Source organism: Astatotilapia calliptera, chromosome 13 (assembly GCF_964374335.1).
Source record: "Astatotilapia calliptera chromosome 13, fAstCal68.1, whole genome shotgun sequence".
In the NCBI taxonomy this organism is placed as follows: domain Eukaryota; kingdom Metazoa; phylum Chordata; class Actinopteri; order Cichliformes; family Cichlidae; genus Astatotilapia; species Astatotilapia calliptera.
This window is the reverse complement of record NC_137434.1, coordinates 8810638-8826613: the sequence shown is the minus strand read 5'-3', so window position 1 is coordinate 8826613 and position 15976 is coordinate 8810638. Positions and strand designations below refer to the sequence as shown.

The 15976-nt window shown below is 42.8% G+C and overlaps 1 protein-coding gene across 9 annotated transcripts in view; it reads left to right on the top strand.

Annotated features, from left to right (window-relative positions):
- Positions 1–10056, top strand: part of fgfr2 (fibroblast growth factor receptor 2) — a 37171-nt gene extending 27115 nt beyond the window's left edge. For all 9 annotated transcript variants that reach the window (XM_080288270.1, XM_080288275.1, XM_080288273.1 and 6 more), the window contains 8 exons: positions 678–799; positions 1630–1740; positions 2393–2583; positions 3230–3352; positions 4449–4519; positions 6960–7097; positions 7637–7742; positions 9136–10056. In XM_080288270.1, the coding sequence (XP_080144396.1) occupies positions 678–799; positions 1630–1740; positions 2393–2583; positions 3230–3352; positions 4449–4519; positions 6960–7097; positions 7637–7742; positions 9136–9300 (1027 nt within the window). In that variant the 3' untranslated portion in view covers positions 9301–10056. The remainder of the gene's footprint in view (positions 1–677; positions 800–1629; positions 1741–2392; positions 2584–3229; positions 3353–4448; positions 4520–6959; positions 7098–7636; positions 7743–9135) is intronic.
- The last annotated feature ends 5920 nt before the right edge of the window (positions 10057–15976 follow it).

Genomic DNA, 15976 nt, shown 5'->3' with positions numbered 1-15976 from the left:
CTGAGCCTTAAGGTAAGGGCCTCTACTGTCAATCAAATAACAGACAGGAGGCTTTACTACCAGCTCAGTGGTCTGATTGGTGCTGCAGCTCTGATGCAAAGTTATGAAAGAGCCTGTGTAAGAATTTCTCCCCCTGATTGATAAATCAGTGTAATAGAGTTTGGACGTTAAATTTAACACCAGATTTTGAAACATGCACCTGTAAGGCAAACTAAAGGAAGAATTCCATCCTTCTGAGGCCAATGTTTTAAGGCTAAAGTAGGCTCTGTGTAATGACTTGAGAAGAGTGTATATTGAAACATGCCAAGAGAGGGTAAACAGTTTAGAAATTAGTGCTCTCCCTGACTTTATCAGACGATTATCGTAGCCACGTCTGCCTTCCTACCTACTGCCCTGGCAGAGGCTGCGGTCGCTGTGCCAATAAAACACTCACACAGACACAATCTGATTTAAACGTAGCAGTCTAGAGAAAAAAAACCCAAAACCGATAGGGTGAGGTTGACAAGCTGGTTCTGTGCCAGGTTTCATTAACCCTCTCTCCCACACTCTAACCTGTTTACTGCAGCACTGTGGGTGAGTCAGTGCACACAAATCAGCCTCATGCATTTGTCTCCCTTTCTGCAGCTAATCAGCTTCCTGTCTATTTTTCCTTCTTGCTTCTCCTTCTGTGGCTGCAGGTTGACCCTGGGCAAACCCCTTGGTGAGGGTTGTTTTGGCCAAGTCGTAATGGCAGAGGCCCTGGGCATCGATAAGGACAAACCCAAGGAGGCTGTAACTGTTGCAGTCAAGATGCTGAAAGGTAAGTGAGTCTCAGTAGCGTTGTGTGTCAGACCGCGGGGATAAGATGTACACTTACTTCATTGTGTCTTCTGAGCAAGGTGAGAACATTTTATAGGTGATTTATGTTCCAGTGAGGGTTCACTAAAGGTGCGTGGTGGAGCCTGGGGCTGTCGTTATTATTCCTTATTGGTGGTTGCTGAGTGACAGCTAGAGGGATGCAGGTTGGGAAGGTAAGGGTTAGGGTGCGGTTACATACCTGACCCCAGAGCAGCAGCTGGCTGGAGCTCTGTCAGCACCCACACAAAGAAGTAAGTCACACTAGCAGCACTGCTGAGATGAATGAAAACAGGAGGAGGGGGCACTGGGTTGGTTTGAGGTTGCGGGGTACGGTGAGATCAGACATGGCAGCAGGCTATTGAGCCGACCTCTACAGTATACGTCTGCTTTTTTAAAATGACTCCAGATATGGTAATGGTGCAGTGGAATGCAGGCAATGCCAGTCTGGCTATTGGGATATCTCCACTTGCTCAATCAGTTCCATGACAAAAGGAGCCTGTGCAGCAGATAATGAATCCAGATTGAACGTCTTTAATTCCTTCTCCTCCCTTGCCCTGGTGCTGAAAGGATGCCTCTGTAGTCATTGTGGGGAGCTTCCCTCGCTGCTGTAACTCGAGCCGACATTGTCTGTCATCCGCACTTAATCAGACGCACCTAAAAAACAGGGTGCTGTCTAAAGGGACAGCTCCTTAGTCCTGAGCCAAAGGGTTAAAGGGGCGTTTGGAATATGGGGTGTGTGTTTTTCAGACCTTCTCTTGGCAACCTTTAATATGTGACTTCTTCTGCTGTTAGATGACGCCACCGAGAAAGACCTGTCTGACCTGGTGTCAGAGATGGAGATGATGAAGATGATCGGCAAACATAAGAACATCATTAACCTTTTGGGGGCCTGTACACAAGATGGTGAGTGCATTGATTGTGAGAATCAGTGTGCATGCATATGCAGATGAGTTTGCTGATTTTCTGTACAATGCCATAAAGGTTTGCCACAGGACCCTTTAGTGTCCTTAAGCACACTTGTTGAGTCCCCATGAAAACAATACTAAAAACCCACTGGCTTACTCTGCTTAGTTAGTCTCAGGGGACAATGTTAAAGTCTTTGAGGTTTCCAGTATAGCTGTCACTAAAAAAGATGATAAAAAGCTACATTGTCTTCACATGATAGTCAGTGGTTTGCTCTTCAGTGAGCGTAGTCTCTTTCTGTGCACACGGGCTGTTCAGCTGCATGCAAAGCAACAGGAATCGTCTATTCATATGCAGATTTGTGTTTGGAGCAATTACTGTGAAAAGGAAAAGAAGAAAAAGAATTGGCTATTCTGAGTTTTGGAAATGCACATAACTGTTGAAATGCAGCTCTGCACAGACTGGCTGCTTTAATGCCGTTTCTCACACAGCCCTTCTCAACTGTTTTTGAGCAGAAATTTCCATGAAGCAAGCGCTGGTTTTATGATCTGAATGTTCTGTTTTTCATTAAAATTCACTCTGAATTTTGTCACTTTGTTTCAAAGGGAATAATTCAAGTTCAAACACTTGTTTGGCTCCGTCTCTTGTGCAGGCCCCCTCTATGTCATAGTCGAGTACGCCTCCAAAGGTAACCTCAGGGAGTACCTCCGAGCCCGCCGGCCACCCGGCATGGAATACTCCTACGACATCGCCCGTGTCTCAGACGAACAGCTCACGTTCAAAGATCTGGTCTCCTGCACTTATCAGGTGGCGCGGGGCATGGAGTACCTAGCATCGCAGAAGGTAAGGAGAGGACACGCACAGACACAGACAATGCCCTGTTCTCATATCGATCGCACGCTTGCTGGTTGCCAAAACAGATCTCGGTGCCAGCACACAGAGGGTTTGATGTGCTGTATCCACAAAGGTTTTACGTAGAAGCTTGTATGTGCTTCACTGTGGGAATACTGTCTCCTAAAAACACAACTCTTACCCCGCCTCTCTGCCCAAATCCCTACATTGTCTCTCATTCCACTACAAAAGCCCCTCTGTGTAGAAGAATTGTTAAGTTTTCACAATAGGGGTGCAGCCATGTTGGCCGAAAGCAGCATTACGCTCCCTCTAACTGTTGGAATGTGACAGAGCACGCTGCCTCACACGCACGCACACGCTAAAGTGCATATGTACAACCATACATGTGTCAAGGTATGCGAGGAATCTTTACTGATCCAGGCTTGTTGAAGACTGTGTAGTCGATGTGGCGTCGTGTTATTCAGTCCAGCACTCCCTTTGTGCAGGAGATTTCTGGATGATTTCATGCACCACAGACACTTTAACATCATCCCAAATAAAGCATGCACCTGTTTCCAAGTTGATTTATTTACAGAATGAGGTAATTGTCTTATTCTCATCTTCTCCCTCCCCCCTCTTTTCTCAATCCACATCTCAGTGTATACACAGAGACCTGGCAGCGAGGAACGTCCTGGTCACAGAGAGCAACATCATGAAGATCGCCGACTTCGGCCTGGCCAGGGATGTCCACAACATCGACTACTATAAAAAGACGACCAATGTAAGTACTCTGCGTGTCAGCGGATGCTTTTTGGAGAGCTTCAGCGGGGGATGAGTTCACCCTCCTCTCCTTTTGCTCCAGTTCCTTCCCTTCCCTCATCTTTCTGTTTCACTCCGTTTCCTCCGCTGGTGTCTTGGCAAAAGCTGCAGGTTCCCAGGCGGCCTGTGAATCTAGTGCTTCTGGAGATTCTGCCTGTTTACCCCTCAGTCTCTTGTTCTTTTGGTTTCATCGACACTTATACAATTAGCCCAGAAAAGAGACCGAGCGAGAGGGGAGGGAGCAGCAGCTTAGCCGTAATTGACATCTCCATAGCGGCCCAGTGGCGTCTTTCTTTCCCACCGCAGAACGTTGTTGCCTGCGCATCCTCATTTCATATGCATGATTGCCTTTTCATCGCATGCACAATCACGCTGAGAACTAGCTGACAACAACAACAATATTCGATGATGCTGACGGTGACGAAGATTAGGGCAAGCAAATGCGACAATGATTGAAACGGGACCAATAAAGACAGAGGCATCATTGTAGTGCTGCATTTTTTTAATATTTCTGTTAATCTTCATTGGTCTGACAGGAATGGGACACTTTACATCAGCCTTTTATTGAATTGCTTCATAATTCTTTATGGAATGAATGAAAACTACAGCAAATTCAGATTTTGTGTATTTAACTTGCTGCCCACCACAGCATCTGTAACTAAAGAATACCTATTTAGTGTCTGAATGATAATATATACTCACCAAGGTCGCCTTGTCAGCTACGCTTAGCTTCCCGGCAAGTGTTTCAATGCTACAGTGATAGACTCTTCTTTATCCGTGACCCTGTTTATCAGCTCTATTGCCCTAACAATGTAAACGTTCCTCAGGGAAATCCATTCTCCCCTAGACAGTCGCTCCTCTAGTGCCTTATTCCCTTGACTACTTCCACATATCAGCTTTTCCAGGAGTAATGAGATCTCCTGGTCATGAGGGATTTGAATTTCTTGCTGATGAAGCAAGAAATTTAGAGCTCGGCAGTCTTTTAAGGGGTACATTTTATTTGACCTCTCACCTGAGTGTGTGTGTGTGTGTATGTGTGTATGTGTGTCCGTCCTCAGGGTCGTCTCCCGGTGAAGTGGATGGCTCCAGAGGCACTCTTCGACCGGGTCTACACACACCAGAGTGATGTGTAAGTATATAACAAAGTGTTTCTGTGTCCCACCACTGTAAATAATCCAAAATCCATTTACTCACATCAGTGGTACATTAAGCTTTATCATAAAGTAAAAGATGCTGTCACAGCTATTTTCTATAGCCTGCAGTCAGAGTGATTGTTTTTCATGGGGTACAGGAACAGAGGGTAGGTGATGGTTTGGGGTTTTTTTGGGTTTTTTTTTTTTGGTGCAGTGTTGGTGAGTGTTAGGTTGAGGGGGATGACTGGCTGTAGGGGGCCAGTAGTGGCCAGTCTGTGGCAAAAGTGAGGATTTCACGCTAGACTTGGAGCCAATGCCGTGTTACTAATCTGGCCGGCTTCAAAGGGCCTAGAAGGAACCCGGAGCCCACCAGCACCTCCTCTTTTCCCCCTCTGATTCACCCCTGCTCCTCCGGCCCTGCTCGGAAGTTTCCCATCTTGTTTGGGCCCCCCATGCACCTCTAAACGCAACAATGCTGCAGCCTCCCTGTGCAGGCCTCATCCTCCCTGCATCCAGCCTCTTTTAACTCCCTGCCATCCCCTCTTCACTCTCCTCTCCTTATTCAGCAACACTTTGAACATGTGGATCATCATTTTGGAGCAGTTCCACGATCAAAATACCCCCCCCCCCCTTTCCCCCTACTCTTCTTATTTTCATTCATCTGGTATGTGAATTGCTGACCCGTCTCTGTCTCTCTTTCTTTTTAAGATCAAGAGTACTCATTCTAAAAACAGAACAAAGGGAGCGCGTCCCTCTCTTTTTGGTGTTTGAGTCTTATGTGTTCTGACAGCATTGTTTGAAGCTTCTGCTCCAGACACTGGCGGCAGAAAGTGTATGTGGCAATTAGATAAATGCCTTGCATGCTGACCCCTGGGAAGGGAGGCTTTATGTGTGTGTGTGTGTGTGTGTTTCAGTCATACAGCAGTAGCACACTAAATATAGCACTTATCCGTCTAAGCCCTTTGATAGAGAATTTCTTTCCTGTCCGTGCCTCTGTGTATTGTTTGTGCACATAAGGATGTGTAAGTACACATGATGCCCTTCGTGTTCCACAGCAGCAATCAATAACCCTAGGAAGTACAAGGGGGAGGAGCTGAATGGGGGGTGGGGTGCAGTCATGAAGTGGCCACTGTAGTTCTGCTTATTAGCTCACCGCTAATTACGATTCATCACTCACTTTTAGTAATTGGCTTTTTCTCAGAGGTGCAGTTGGAGCGGCGCTTACGCTGGTCGCCAGAATGACAAGCGATCCATACGTGACATCAGATTAAATGAATACATGAATTCCAATTGAACTCGTGTGCTGTTGTTTTGACAAATGGGGACTTTACAGTCCAGCTGTCAGGGCCTCGAGTATTCATATTTGCATACGAATCGCATATTCATTTATTCTCTGGTTTTTGTGCTGCATTCTGTCATCAGAAATTTCAACAATAGAGAACAAAAAAACCCAACTGAATGTTTATTGACTGGTTGTTTTTTAAGTATAGATTCTGCATCTAGTTGGCTGGAGTACATACAGATCCACCTGGCCGCATTCCAGGTCAGGTAAATTGACCCCAAGCGTGTTGCTTTGTTTGGTACGTCATGGCTGACTGCAAGTAGACACAAACTTGTTCTCCCCAACAAGCGCTGAGCAATGGTTACAATCTCAGAAAGGAGAAATGAGTGTGTCAACAAGTGCAGTGATAGAGCAGAGAAGAAACCTGGCTGGCTGGTTGTGTAAACAGATGGAAGATCCTGATAAATGCCCAACCTGCCTCTCTGTGCATACTTGCCTAGTTAGACCACTAACACAGATTGTGGTTGCCTGAATGCATGTGCACACACTGCGTTTTGTCAAATGTGTCTGCACGTTACAATAGCTGCAGCCATTGGGTGAACATGAATCAAGCGTGTTGTCATTGCTCGAATGATTCATTTGAAACGCTCGGTACGCGATGATGACATCAGCAGCATGAAAGCCGATGATGTTAAACAACCGGATGCTGCAATGAGGAAGTAGTTAAAAATTAATAGTCACCAGCCATCTCTGGAGTTCTTTTGTCTTTTCTGGCTCTTTTGTCAATAGTGGGTGGTCCAGCGTTTGTTTTGGTGTGGTGCGATCAGACAATGCGAGTCTGTGCAACTGGCCAGCCGGGAACAAAAGCCATCATTGAGATCGGGGCCAGAGTAGCACTGGCAGTGCGTTTGAACCACGAGTCATTGGACAACAGAAAGAGGGCATTGACACCACGGCTGTCACACTGTTGTAATTTTCTAACCCATAGCCAAGTAAATGTTATGTATGTAAATGATTAGAAGCTTAAGGACATTTGTACTGGTTTGCAAATTCTAGAGCACTATTTACACAGATATATATTTCCTGCTCTAGTCATTCTTAAACACCCTGGTTAACATGTTAATGTGTATATATGTTCATTCTTGTGTTGCCAGCTGGTCATTTGGGGTGCTGATGTGGGAGATCTTCACCCTAGGGGGCTCACCCTACCCTGGCATCCCCGTTGAGGAGCTCTTCAAGTTGCTTAAAGAGGGCCATCGCATGGACAAGCCCGGAAACTGCACCAACGAGCTGTAAGTTTAGCTTTTTTTTTTTTTTCTGCGAAAAGCACATATTCTCTAACTGAGCTGCTACCAAAATACACATCACGTCGTGCATCGAGACTGAATGCCAGCCCAGTCTCCCATCAGATCCATGACTACGCGGCTCTGTGTCCACTCAGTCGGGCTTCTGCACAGCTGTGCCTGTCTGCTATCAGTGTCCTCATTCACAATGAGACCTCTGCAGTCAGCAGACAATGGCACAGTTTCTGCGGCGGTGCCACAGCGAGAGGGCTGATGGGGGAATAGCAGAGGCGGATAAACAGAGAGTACACATTATAATATTAAAATAAATCCAAAACACTGAGAGACATGTTTCTAATCAACAGCAGGGCTTCACAATGTGGGGAAAAAAAAAATGTCAGAGTCTGCAGTTTTTGTTTTTTTTTCTTTGATAATGGAGAAATCTGAGTGAGCAGCTTACTGTATACTTCCCTAAACAATTTGCGGTCCTTCCCTTCATCCCCAGAGTTTTTCTTTTAATAAATTGACCATAATTATCTCTTTTTCAGGTACATGATGATGAAAGATTGCTGGCATGCCATCTCATCCCAGAGACCCACCTTCAAGCAGCTAGTAGAGGATCTGGATCGCATCCTAACCCTGAGCACCAATGAGGTGAGCGCAGGCTTGTCTTCTTGATTTCTGGGTGGTCAGAATTCACACTACATAAACCTTGCTGGCAAATGGGAGTTGAGCATTCCATAGCAATAAAATAATAATGATACAAAAGCTTCTCCATCCAAACCAAATTACGCTCTTGCCAATGCATGCATGTGTCAGAAAAATGTTGCATAAGGATTTTTGTGCATTAGCCGCGACATTATTGAAATAAGGCCTAAATAGTGACTGAAAAAAAGGGGCCAGATGATTTGATCTGGGCCTAACATAGTTGCTACGGCCAAGTAAAGTTGCCCAATCATCAAATCCATACTTTGCTCCTTATGACGGCCCACTATTTTTCCCATTCCCCTTCCTGTCTCGTGTGATATCCGAGTGCCGACCTGAAAAGAGGCCGTCGATGGAAAGCTGTCAGGACTCGTCTTCTCTGGAGCTCGAGCTTCAGGAATTTATGCCAGCAAAGCCCCACTTTGAGTTTGAACTTTTGAAATGTAATAAAGCGTCTTTTTCTTGCTTTTTTTCCCCCCCTCTCCATCCTTTCCCTTTTACCCCAAACCGCTGGCAGATGTGGAGATCTTTAGTAATATGAGCCTTTTCGTGTTGAGCTGGGAAAATGGAAGCCAGTGCTCATTTTCTACAAAACCCCAAGAACTCTTCCTCCTCACAACTTGTCCCAATAACAGCCATGAAAGACTGGGAGGAAAAAAAAGGGGGGGAAGAAGGCTGCCTCGGCCGACAGAAAAGACCAAAACAACTTCCCAATGCTGGCTAAAGTCAAAAATTAATAACAGCTTTCCATCTTATTTCGTTTTCATTTAGCTGTGCTCTGCCAGTTTCTTTATTTTTTTTTCCCAACAATCTTGTAGTACTTATGTCTGGCGCTTCAGTGTCAGATATCAGATCTGTTTGGAGTGAAGTGAGATTGAGGTTTATGCCACATCCCTACCCAAGTTTCCTTCTCTAAATGTATCCTCTTGTCCCCAAATCCTATCCATCTCAAACCACTCTGTGGTGGACGAAAAATGCGTCCAGGTCGGCCCTGCTAGCTTCAAGCTCAGTCAGCAGTCCAACGTTCACTTTATTACCTATTATTCCTGCAAATATTTTCATACAGTATCCAGTTTAAGATTGCATTTTTTTTTCTGTTTCATTTCATAAGTCCTCCCAGGGTTTGGATAAATACCATAATAAAGGTGATACTCTTCTACTCCACTGCTCTCCCAATGCTCTGGAAAGTCCCTAATCCCGTCGACTGGATTTCAGCACGAAATTTGCGTTCTTGTGTTTGTTCTAGATCTTCTTCCTCTTACGTCTTCGAAACGTTCCTTCCCTTTGTTCTGCGTGTAAGCGATCTCACCCAACCCTCCCTTTCCTCTCTCTGTGTCTGCAGGAGTATCTGGACCTGTGCGCCCCAACAGAGCAGTATTCCCCCAGCTTCCCCGACACTCGGAGCTCCTGCTCCTCCGGCGACGACTCCGTGTTTTCCCACGACCCATTACCGGACGAGCCCTGCCTCCCCAAGTACCAGCACATCAACGGGAATGTCAAAACATGAGCCCTCATCCACCCTCGTCCACCTAGTTTGACCTACCCTAATCCTACCTGTCGGAGTCTTAAAACACGCTCCAAATTTCCTCCACCCGCCCTCCCCATCACCTCCTGTGGCTCCCGGTGGACTAATGGGCCCAGACAGGACTGGGTGGTGGCAGCGCTGCTGTCACACTCTCATACTGCCATACGCTCACACTTTATATATAAATATAGGACATGCTCACATGAGGTCTTAAAGGAGAGGATAGGGACCTTAAAGAAGCCTTTTTGTACTGACTGAATGAAGTGATGTTCCCAAGGGACTCTTCTCCTCTTCCTCTCTTGATATAAACAGAGATTTTTCATTTTGGTTCTCATGTTTATACCCAGAGTGTTTTTTTTCTCCTTTTTTGCAATCAACAATGTTTGGTGGTCCAATTCCAGTGGCTGGCATCCCAAGACTGTTGTGTACTCCAGGAAGAATGTATGGGTTCATGTGAACTTGTGGAAAAAACAAGGGACCAGAAGAGGACGGCAAATAGGAAATGGACTAAGAGACAGAGCTGCGACTAACAAAACAGAAGAATAGGTGGAGAGCAAATATTAAAAAAAAGCAAAACTTCTGTTTATTTTGTAATATTAATGCATTTCTTTTTCAGTTTTATTGATAAACCTTCCCAACTATCCTGGAGGAAAAAATACACAGTATAATGTATAGTGCTGGGTATATTTGTAAATATATTCAAATATGTATAAAAATATATTATATATTTACAATGAATTATTTTTTGTATGGACTTGGATATAACCCCCACCCTCACCCCGACCGCCCCCTATATGAGTTGAAAGCAGGTGTGCTAACAGGTTATGTGTTCTATGTTTCTCGCCACACACACGCACACACGAATACACACTTTAATACACACAAACACCTGTCTCACACTCACCCAGTAACACAGTCGAGTATTGGCTTTCAGGGACCGAGGTACCATGTTAATTTATTGACTTTTTTTTTTTTTTTTTTTTTTTTTAATGAATCAAAAAATATAAAAAATAATATGGAAGAAATTATGACATTAATGATGCTGATAATACATAAATAATCCATTAAAAATGTATGGTAATTTAAAATGATCTTTCAACAGTAACAGGAAAACTATTTTTAGTGGGTTTGAAAGATCCAGGTTTTGTAAGTTTTATATATGAATGTGAATATTAAGTTAAATTTTTCGAAAAACTGTACATTTTATAGTCAGCTAATCCCTTTCTTATGTAGATCTTAATGGCATTTTTATCCAGTCGTTCTTAGCAATGCTTTAGGAAATAAGAAGACTGGATATTTATATATGATTAAAATACATAAGAATTTGGAAACGCATACCAGCAGTCTGCTCCCTCAGTTTGACTAGATATAGGTTTTAAATTTCCGTGACAGAATTGAAAGCTGAAAAACAAAGTGTTAAATCATAAAAGTGGTTTATTTTATTTTATTTTTGTTGTCGTTTTTTTTTTTTTTTTACTGGACCAACTTTAAAATGTTGTTTTGCAAGTGTTTATGCCACATTTGCGAAATAAATGATGGAAAAAAAGATATCACGACCCAATGTTTGGCTTTTTGAAATGTTTTCAGTGTGAAGTTGATTAGTTTTGCAGCAAGTGGCACTTTGTTTGGTTTTCCTAACACTGCACATTGTGTTGTACAGCTGCACTCTCCTCTGACCTAAATATCTTTTCGCTTTGTATCTGATAAGGGTAGAGTTGATTTAGCTGTTACTACTGGTATGCTTGGATTCTTTGCTTACTATGTAAAGAGAGGAATTTGTTACTCTGTCAGCCATTAAATCACACAAACTGCACAAATGTACAGGGGCTCTATGAACAGGCAGATGACGTTTTTCTGTTTCATTTCTGATAGAAGCTGTCCAGATGCAAAACCTCTGAGCTCATCACAAACTCGGAGTAAACCTGATCAAATTAGATATTGGATTTGTGCCAGTGGTTATACCGGCAGTTTTGTTAATGAATAGGGGACTCCTCATTCTCTTGATAGCTTTCCTCTGCGTCTCTATCCGTCTGACTCTGATCAGCCGAAGAGTCTGTTAGCCTTCTAATGTTCTGATTAGCTAATTGATTTCCATTTTATTCTTATCAGTATAGATTTAAATCAACGGATTCAGTTGTCTGACCTTATTTGATGTAAGATAATCAAAGCTGATCTATTAGCAAGTGTGATTGTTAGTGGCAGATGTGGATTTGGTTGCATTTGGCTAATAGTGGTTAGCTTGCATGCACACACACAGCCGATGGGTTATAGAAAAACCCAGTGAGGCAACAACAGTCAACTATGCTAACAGCTGTTGTGCTAGCTAAAAAGAATATTGTTAGCATGCTGTGTTAACTTTTTCTTATTAACAATAACCATAAAGTAGCTTACGATAATGATTCAGAGAATTATTTAATGAAAAATTAACTGCTAAATATGAACTTGTTAGCTATATGAAACATTACTGACCAAAGTTACTTGCAGGACTGTGTACCTAACTTTTACTTTTTAGTCTACTGACTGAATTATGTCGGTTCTACTAAACACCTATTTAAACCTACTAAGTTTTTGGGTACAGAGTAGACCTGGGTCAGAGGAAGAAAAAGAGGAAGCCCATGTAATAGCACGCATGCTGAAACTGAATTTAGTTCAATTGAGTTTTATTCACAACACCAGTCACCTTACAGCTTTGAAAGGTAAAGACAATGTTTGCAAGAAACCAGACAAACTCAAAGAGCAATGGTGGCATCCTGAAAGTCTAAGTGTGGTTTAACTTTTTACAATTCAACACATTTATCTTACACAACGCAAAGCCGACCATGGCAACACATTCAATCTGAAGAAATACTGGTCAAATACAAAATATACAATGTGAAGAGTCTACCATGTTGGATACAGACCTACAGCTAATGTTAGCACATGTGTGTCATCGTAGAGGAAGCTTAACCCATGGTTAATGATGATAAAGATGAAACTGTAAGTGCGGCCACCCTATCCACATCTGGCCGTTAGGTACCGGTAGTTGGATAAGTTGTTGTCTGAGAAATAGGTTGATGTCTTTTGACTAGCGGCACAGAAATTTCTTATAACAATGCTATTTATCGTAAACAGGCAGTATATTAGCAAACTTTCAAAGGCAAAGACTCTAACATTCCTATTTAATATTGCAGTATGCGAACAGGGACTGATGTCAACATTAGACACACTGTCAAACAGTGACCAAGGCAGCTGGTGTTATGTGTAAAATGTATTATTTTAGAGAATATGAATGTACTAAATTGTAGGTACTGGTAACAGTTCAAATGTGAAAGATACCCAACTCTAGTTGCTACAGTTCATTTTGTGGATGGATGAACATTTAAAAAAAAAGAAGAAGAAGAAGAAGATTGACTAAAACCTCCATCATACACACTAAAGCATTTTTTTTTTTTTACATAAACCAGGAATCCACCCCCTCTGTTACCAAGCTTCAACTTGTTGTGAATAAAAATACAAACTTTAGTTCCAAGCCTTCCTCTAACAAACGTGTCCCCTCATGTCTCCGGAACCTGAAAAGGGCTTGGAGGAAAAAGTCAGATAGTCAGTCAGAAAACATTCCTCTTTTTCCATAGAATAACGGGGATGAAAGCAGCTACAGAGGACTGGAGGGGGTTTGGAAAGAAAGAGTGGCAGGATAAACCTTAGCAACATACACTCTCATTAAAGGGGTAGAGAGAAGAGAAAGGCAGCCGGATATCCACACTGGCTTTTGCAGACTTTTATCAGAATGACTGCCTATTGTGCTGCAGAGGCAGGGAGGCGGGGGGGACTCCATGGAGACCAAATAGAGGATTAGATTGTTCCAACTTGACAAAATGCCCTCTGAGATGTCACAGCATTAATGTGAAACAAATACACGTCATCTGATTTTCTATAGGGCATGTTCTATCAAGAAATACATTATCAGGTCTGCTTATGCATTGTCAGTGACGTAGGTAGAAATAAGTATTTTGGTTACCAATAACTCGGTGATGCGAGAGCCTGGGAACCAAATGAATCTTGGAGCTCGTGTTTAATTTGCACTTATCAAATATCAGGTATGTTTAAAAAAAATCCTTTGCCCTGATTGATTTTGAATTTATTTAGCTGTATTCAGAGGCATTTTGAGTAATCAGAAATGAACTATGCATTTGTCTGGCAATCCTAGATTAATTATATGACAACCAACAAGATTATCTGTATTTAGAGTCGTACTGATATTTCATTGTCTATGGATGTTTATGGTTTATAAACTCCACACTGCCCTCATCCAGTGAAAACGTACCAAGGACTCAACTAGCATTGGTGTTTTCTTGCCCTCCATCAATAAAAACAAGCCATCACCCCTGGCCAAAGCCCTGAAGGAGTTTGGGTGCCTAATGTCTTGAACCTTAACCCACTGACCCTCAAATATTAGCTTTGACCAATTTTAGGGAGATGGGGCCGCTGCCAGTGGACACAAGCTGACCCCTTTATGTTCAAAAGTGAAAGTGGGTGTTTTTTTGCAGGACAGGACACTTCATTTGCTACAAGGTTGAAATTGAGGCCATCTGGCAGTGTGACAGGCGGATGATTTACTAGTGTTGCCTAACATTTTGGTGGTAAAAGTGGTTTTCACTTTGATTCTGCCTTTCCACCTTGTACTTCATTCTCTGCGTCCTTCATCTTGCTCTGCTCTCCCTGGCCTAGCCATCTGGCGAGGCCCGTTGTGTTTGCACAAGGCTCGGTCCTCTGGAATGTCAACATAAGGCTTTGTGTGAAGCCAGAGGAGCCCACATCCACAAGAGATAAGACCCCAACGACCCGGATTGAGGAGAAAGGGTCAGCTACCAGGATGGCGGTGGCTGACTTAAAGTTTAACAAAGTGGGCGGGTGACCTCCATATCCGCGACTTAATCCTGAGAGACACTCTCACCACTCATCAGAATCCAGCTTTGCCTCATCAGTGGCAAAATCCTATTTTTGAGTAGAAGGCATCCATCCGCTCTCCACCGCCAACTTAATCTTATTATTTTATACCCAACCTTTGAAGCAGATATTTTAGTAAAGTTCTTCCCATTGACCAGTTAGCTGACAAGGCTGAAGTTCTCAACCTACCATTTGCACTGTGTAGCAGATGAATGGTTCATTGCTAGGTCAGTGCTCACGAGAGGGAGGGGTCTACTTGTGTTTGATTAAGGGCTTGCAAGGCACCGTGTCTAGTTCTGCATGGAAGGATAAACAAGTCGAGTATGTGCCTGCATGTACGTGTGGATGTGGGATGTGTGTGTTTTGTTGCCCCGTGGGATCTTCTAAACATTCGCTAACGGCACGGTTGTGTCAGAGCATCTGTAATTCACAAATTCCACTTCCAGTTAGTTTATATGCTGACTCTGCTACGTCTGAAGGTCTGAGGTAACGGCTCTTGGAGTGTAATCATAGCAAAAAGAAGAGTTGAAACTAAATTGTTTAGAGGAAGATAATGGGATAGAACTCCAAAACTAACATCTTGCAGAAGAGTTTAGATTACTTGTGTTTGTTGACTAAGCAGGAGTCAGGAGAGTAACAATGTGTGTTGTAAGAGGGTTAATTATTGCCCACTACAGAAAATAGAGCTAGTTTTGTTTCACACGCACTTGCAAAATTATATTGGAATCCAAAACAGTGAAGTTTGTTACACTGGGATAATATGGCATATTTTACAGCTCTGGGTGTGTTCTATAAATGGGCTTAGTCATAATGTTCCCTGCCTAGTGATGCCAATCACACTCACCCCATCAGTCAGACAAATCCCCCTGTGTCTTGTCTTACAGTCATGAAGTCAGCAGTGACATCAAAAGCCTTAAACCCTGACGTACTCTGATGATTACCTGCCAAGGTGTCAAACGTGGGTTTTCCAGTGGCAGGATTTTTCATTCTGTGCACTGTGACTAAGGCAAAGATGTTTTGTTTTTTTTTGGGGGGGGGGGGGGGGGGAATTATAACTACAATTGCACTTTCGATTTGCAACAATTTAAAATACCCAGTTCCCGAGTATTAGTCTGTACAGTGTAACTCTTACTTACAGTTGTTCTATACTTCTCCCATAAAGAAATATCCAAAAGATCAGAGGTCTGGGCAGACTGCAAACTTGTTAGTGGAGACATTACAAATGAGGATTTAAAATGGCTTATAATGCTGTGCAATCCTATAAAATTTGATAGTTGAGTCGATACCAAGAAACTACAGGGCCATACAGATACTTCTACCCTATAAAGGCAGCTTATAAAGGTAGATCAGTGTGTCATAACTAAATAAATCATCATCAATCTGCAAATTCTGAACACATTTTTATGATTATTTTTTACTTATTCCACAATAGTTAGTTAACATAACAAAACACCTTTCAAAAGCTTTTCATGTATTTTGAATCTGGGTTTTTGGAGACTTGTGCTGGTCTCTAAAGCAGTCTGGGTCAACCTTTGTGGTTTAAATGTGTTATAGGCTATAAATCAAATAGATGTGACAGTCAACAGAAAAAAGTTCAAATGTTTGTCATGGTGCATGAAATAAATTTATTCAACACAATTCAGTTGGCTACGTACTGAAATGACAGGATAGAGAGTAAAAACAAATCTATCTACTGGCAATATTTGGACTGATCCACCCACCTCTACTGGCC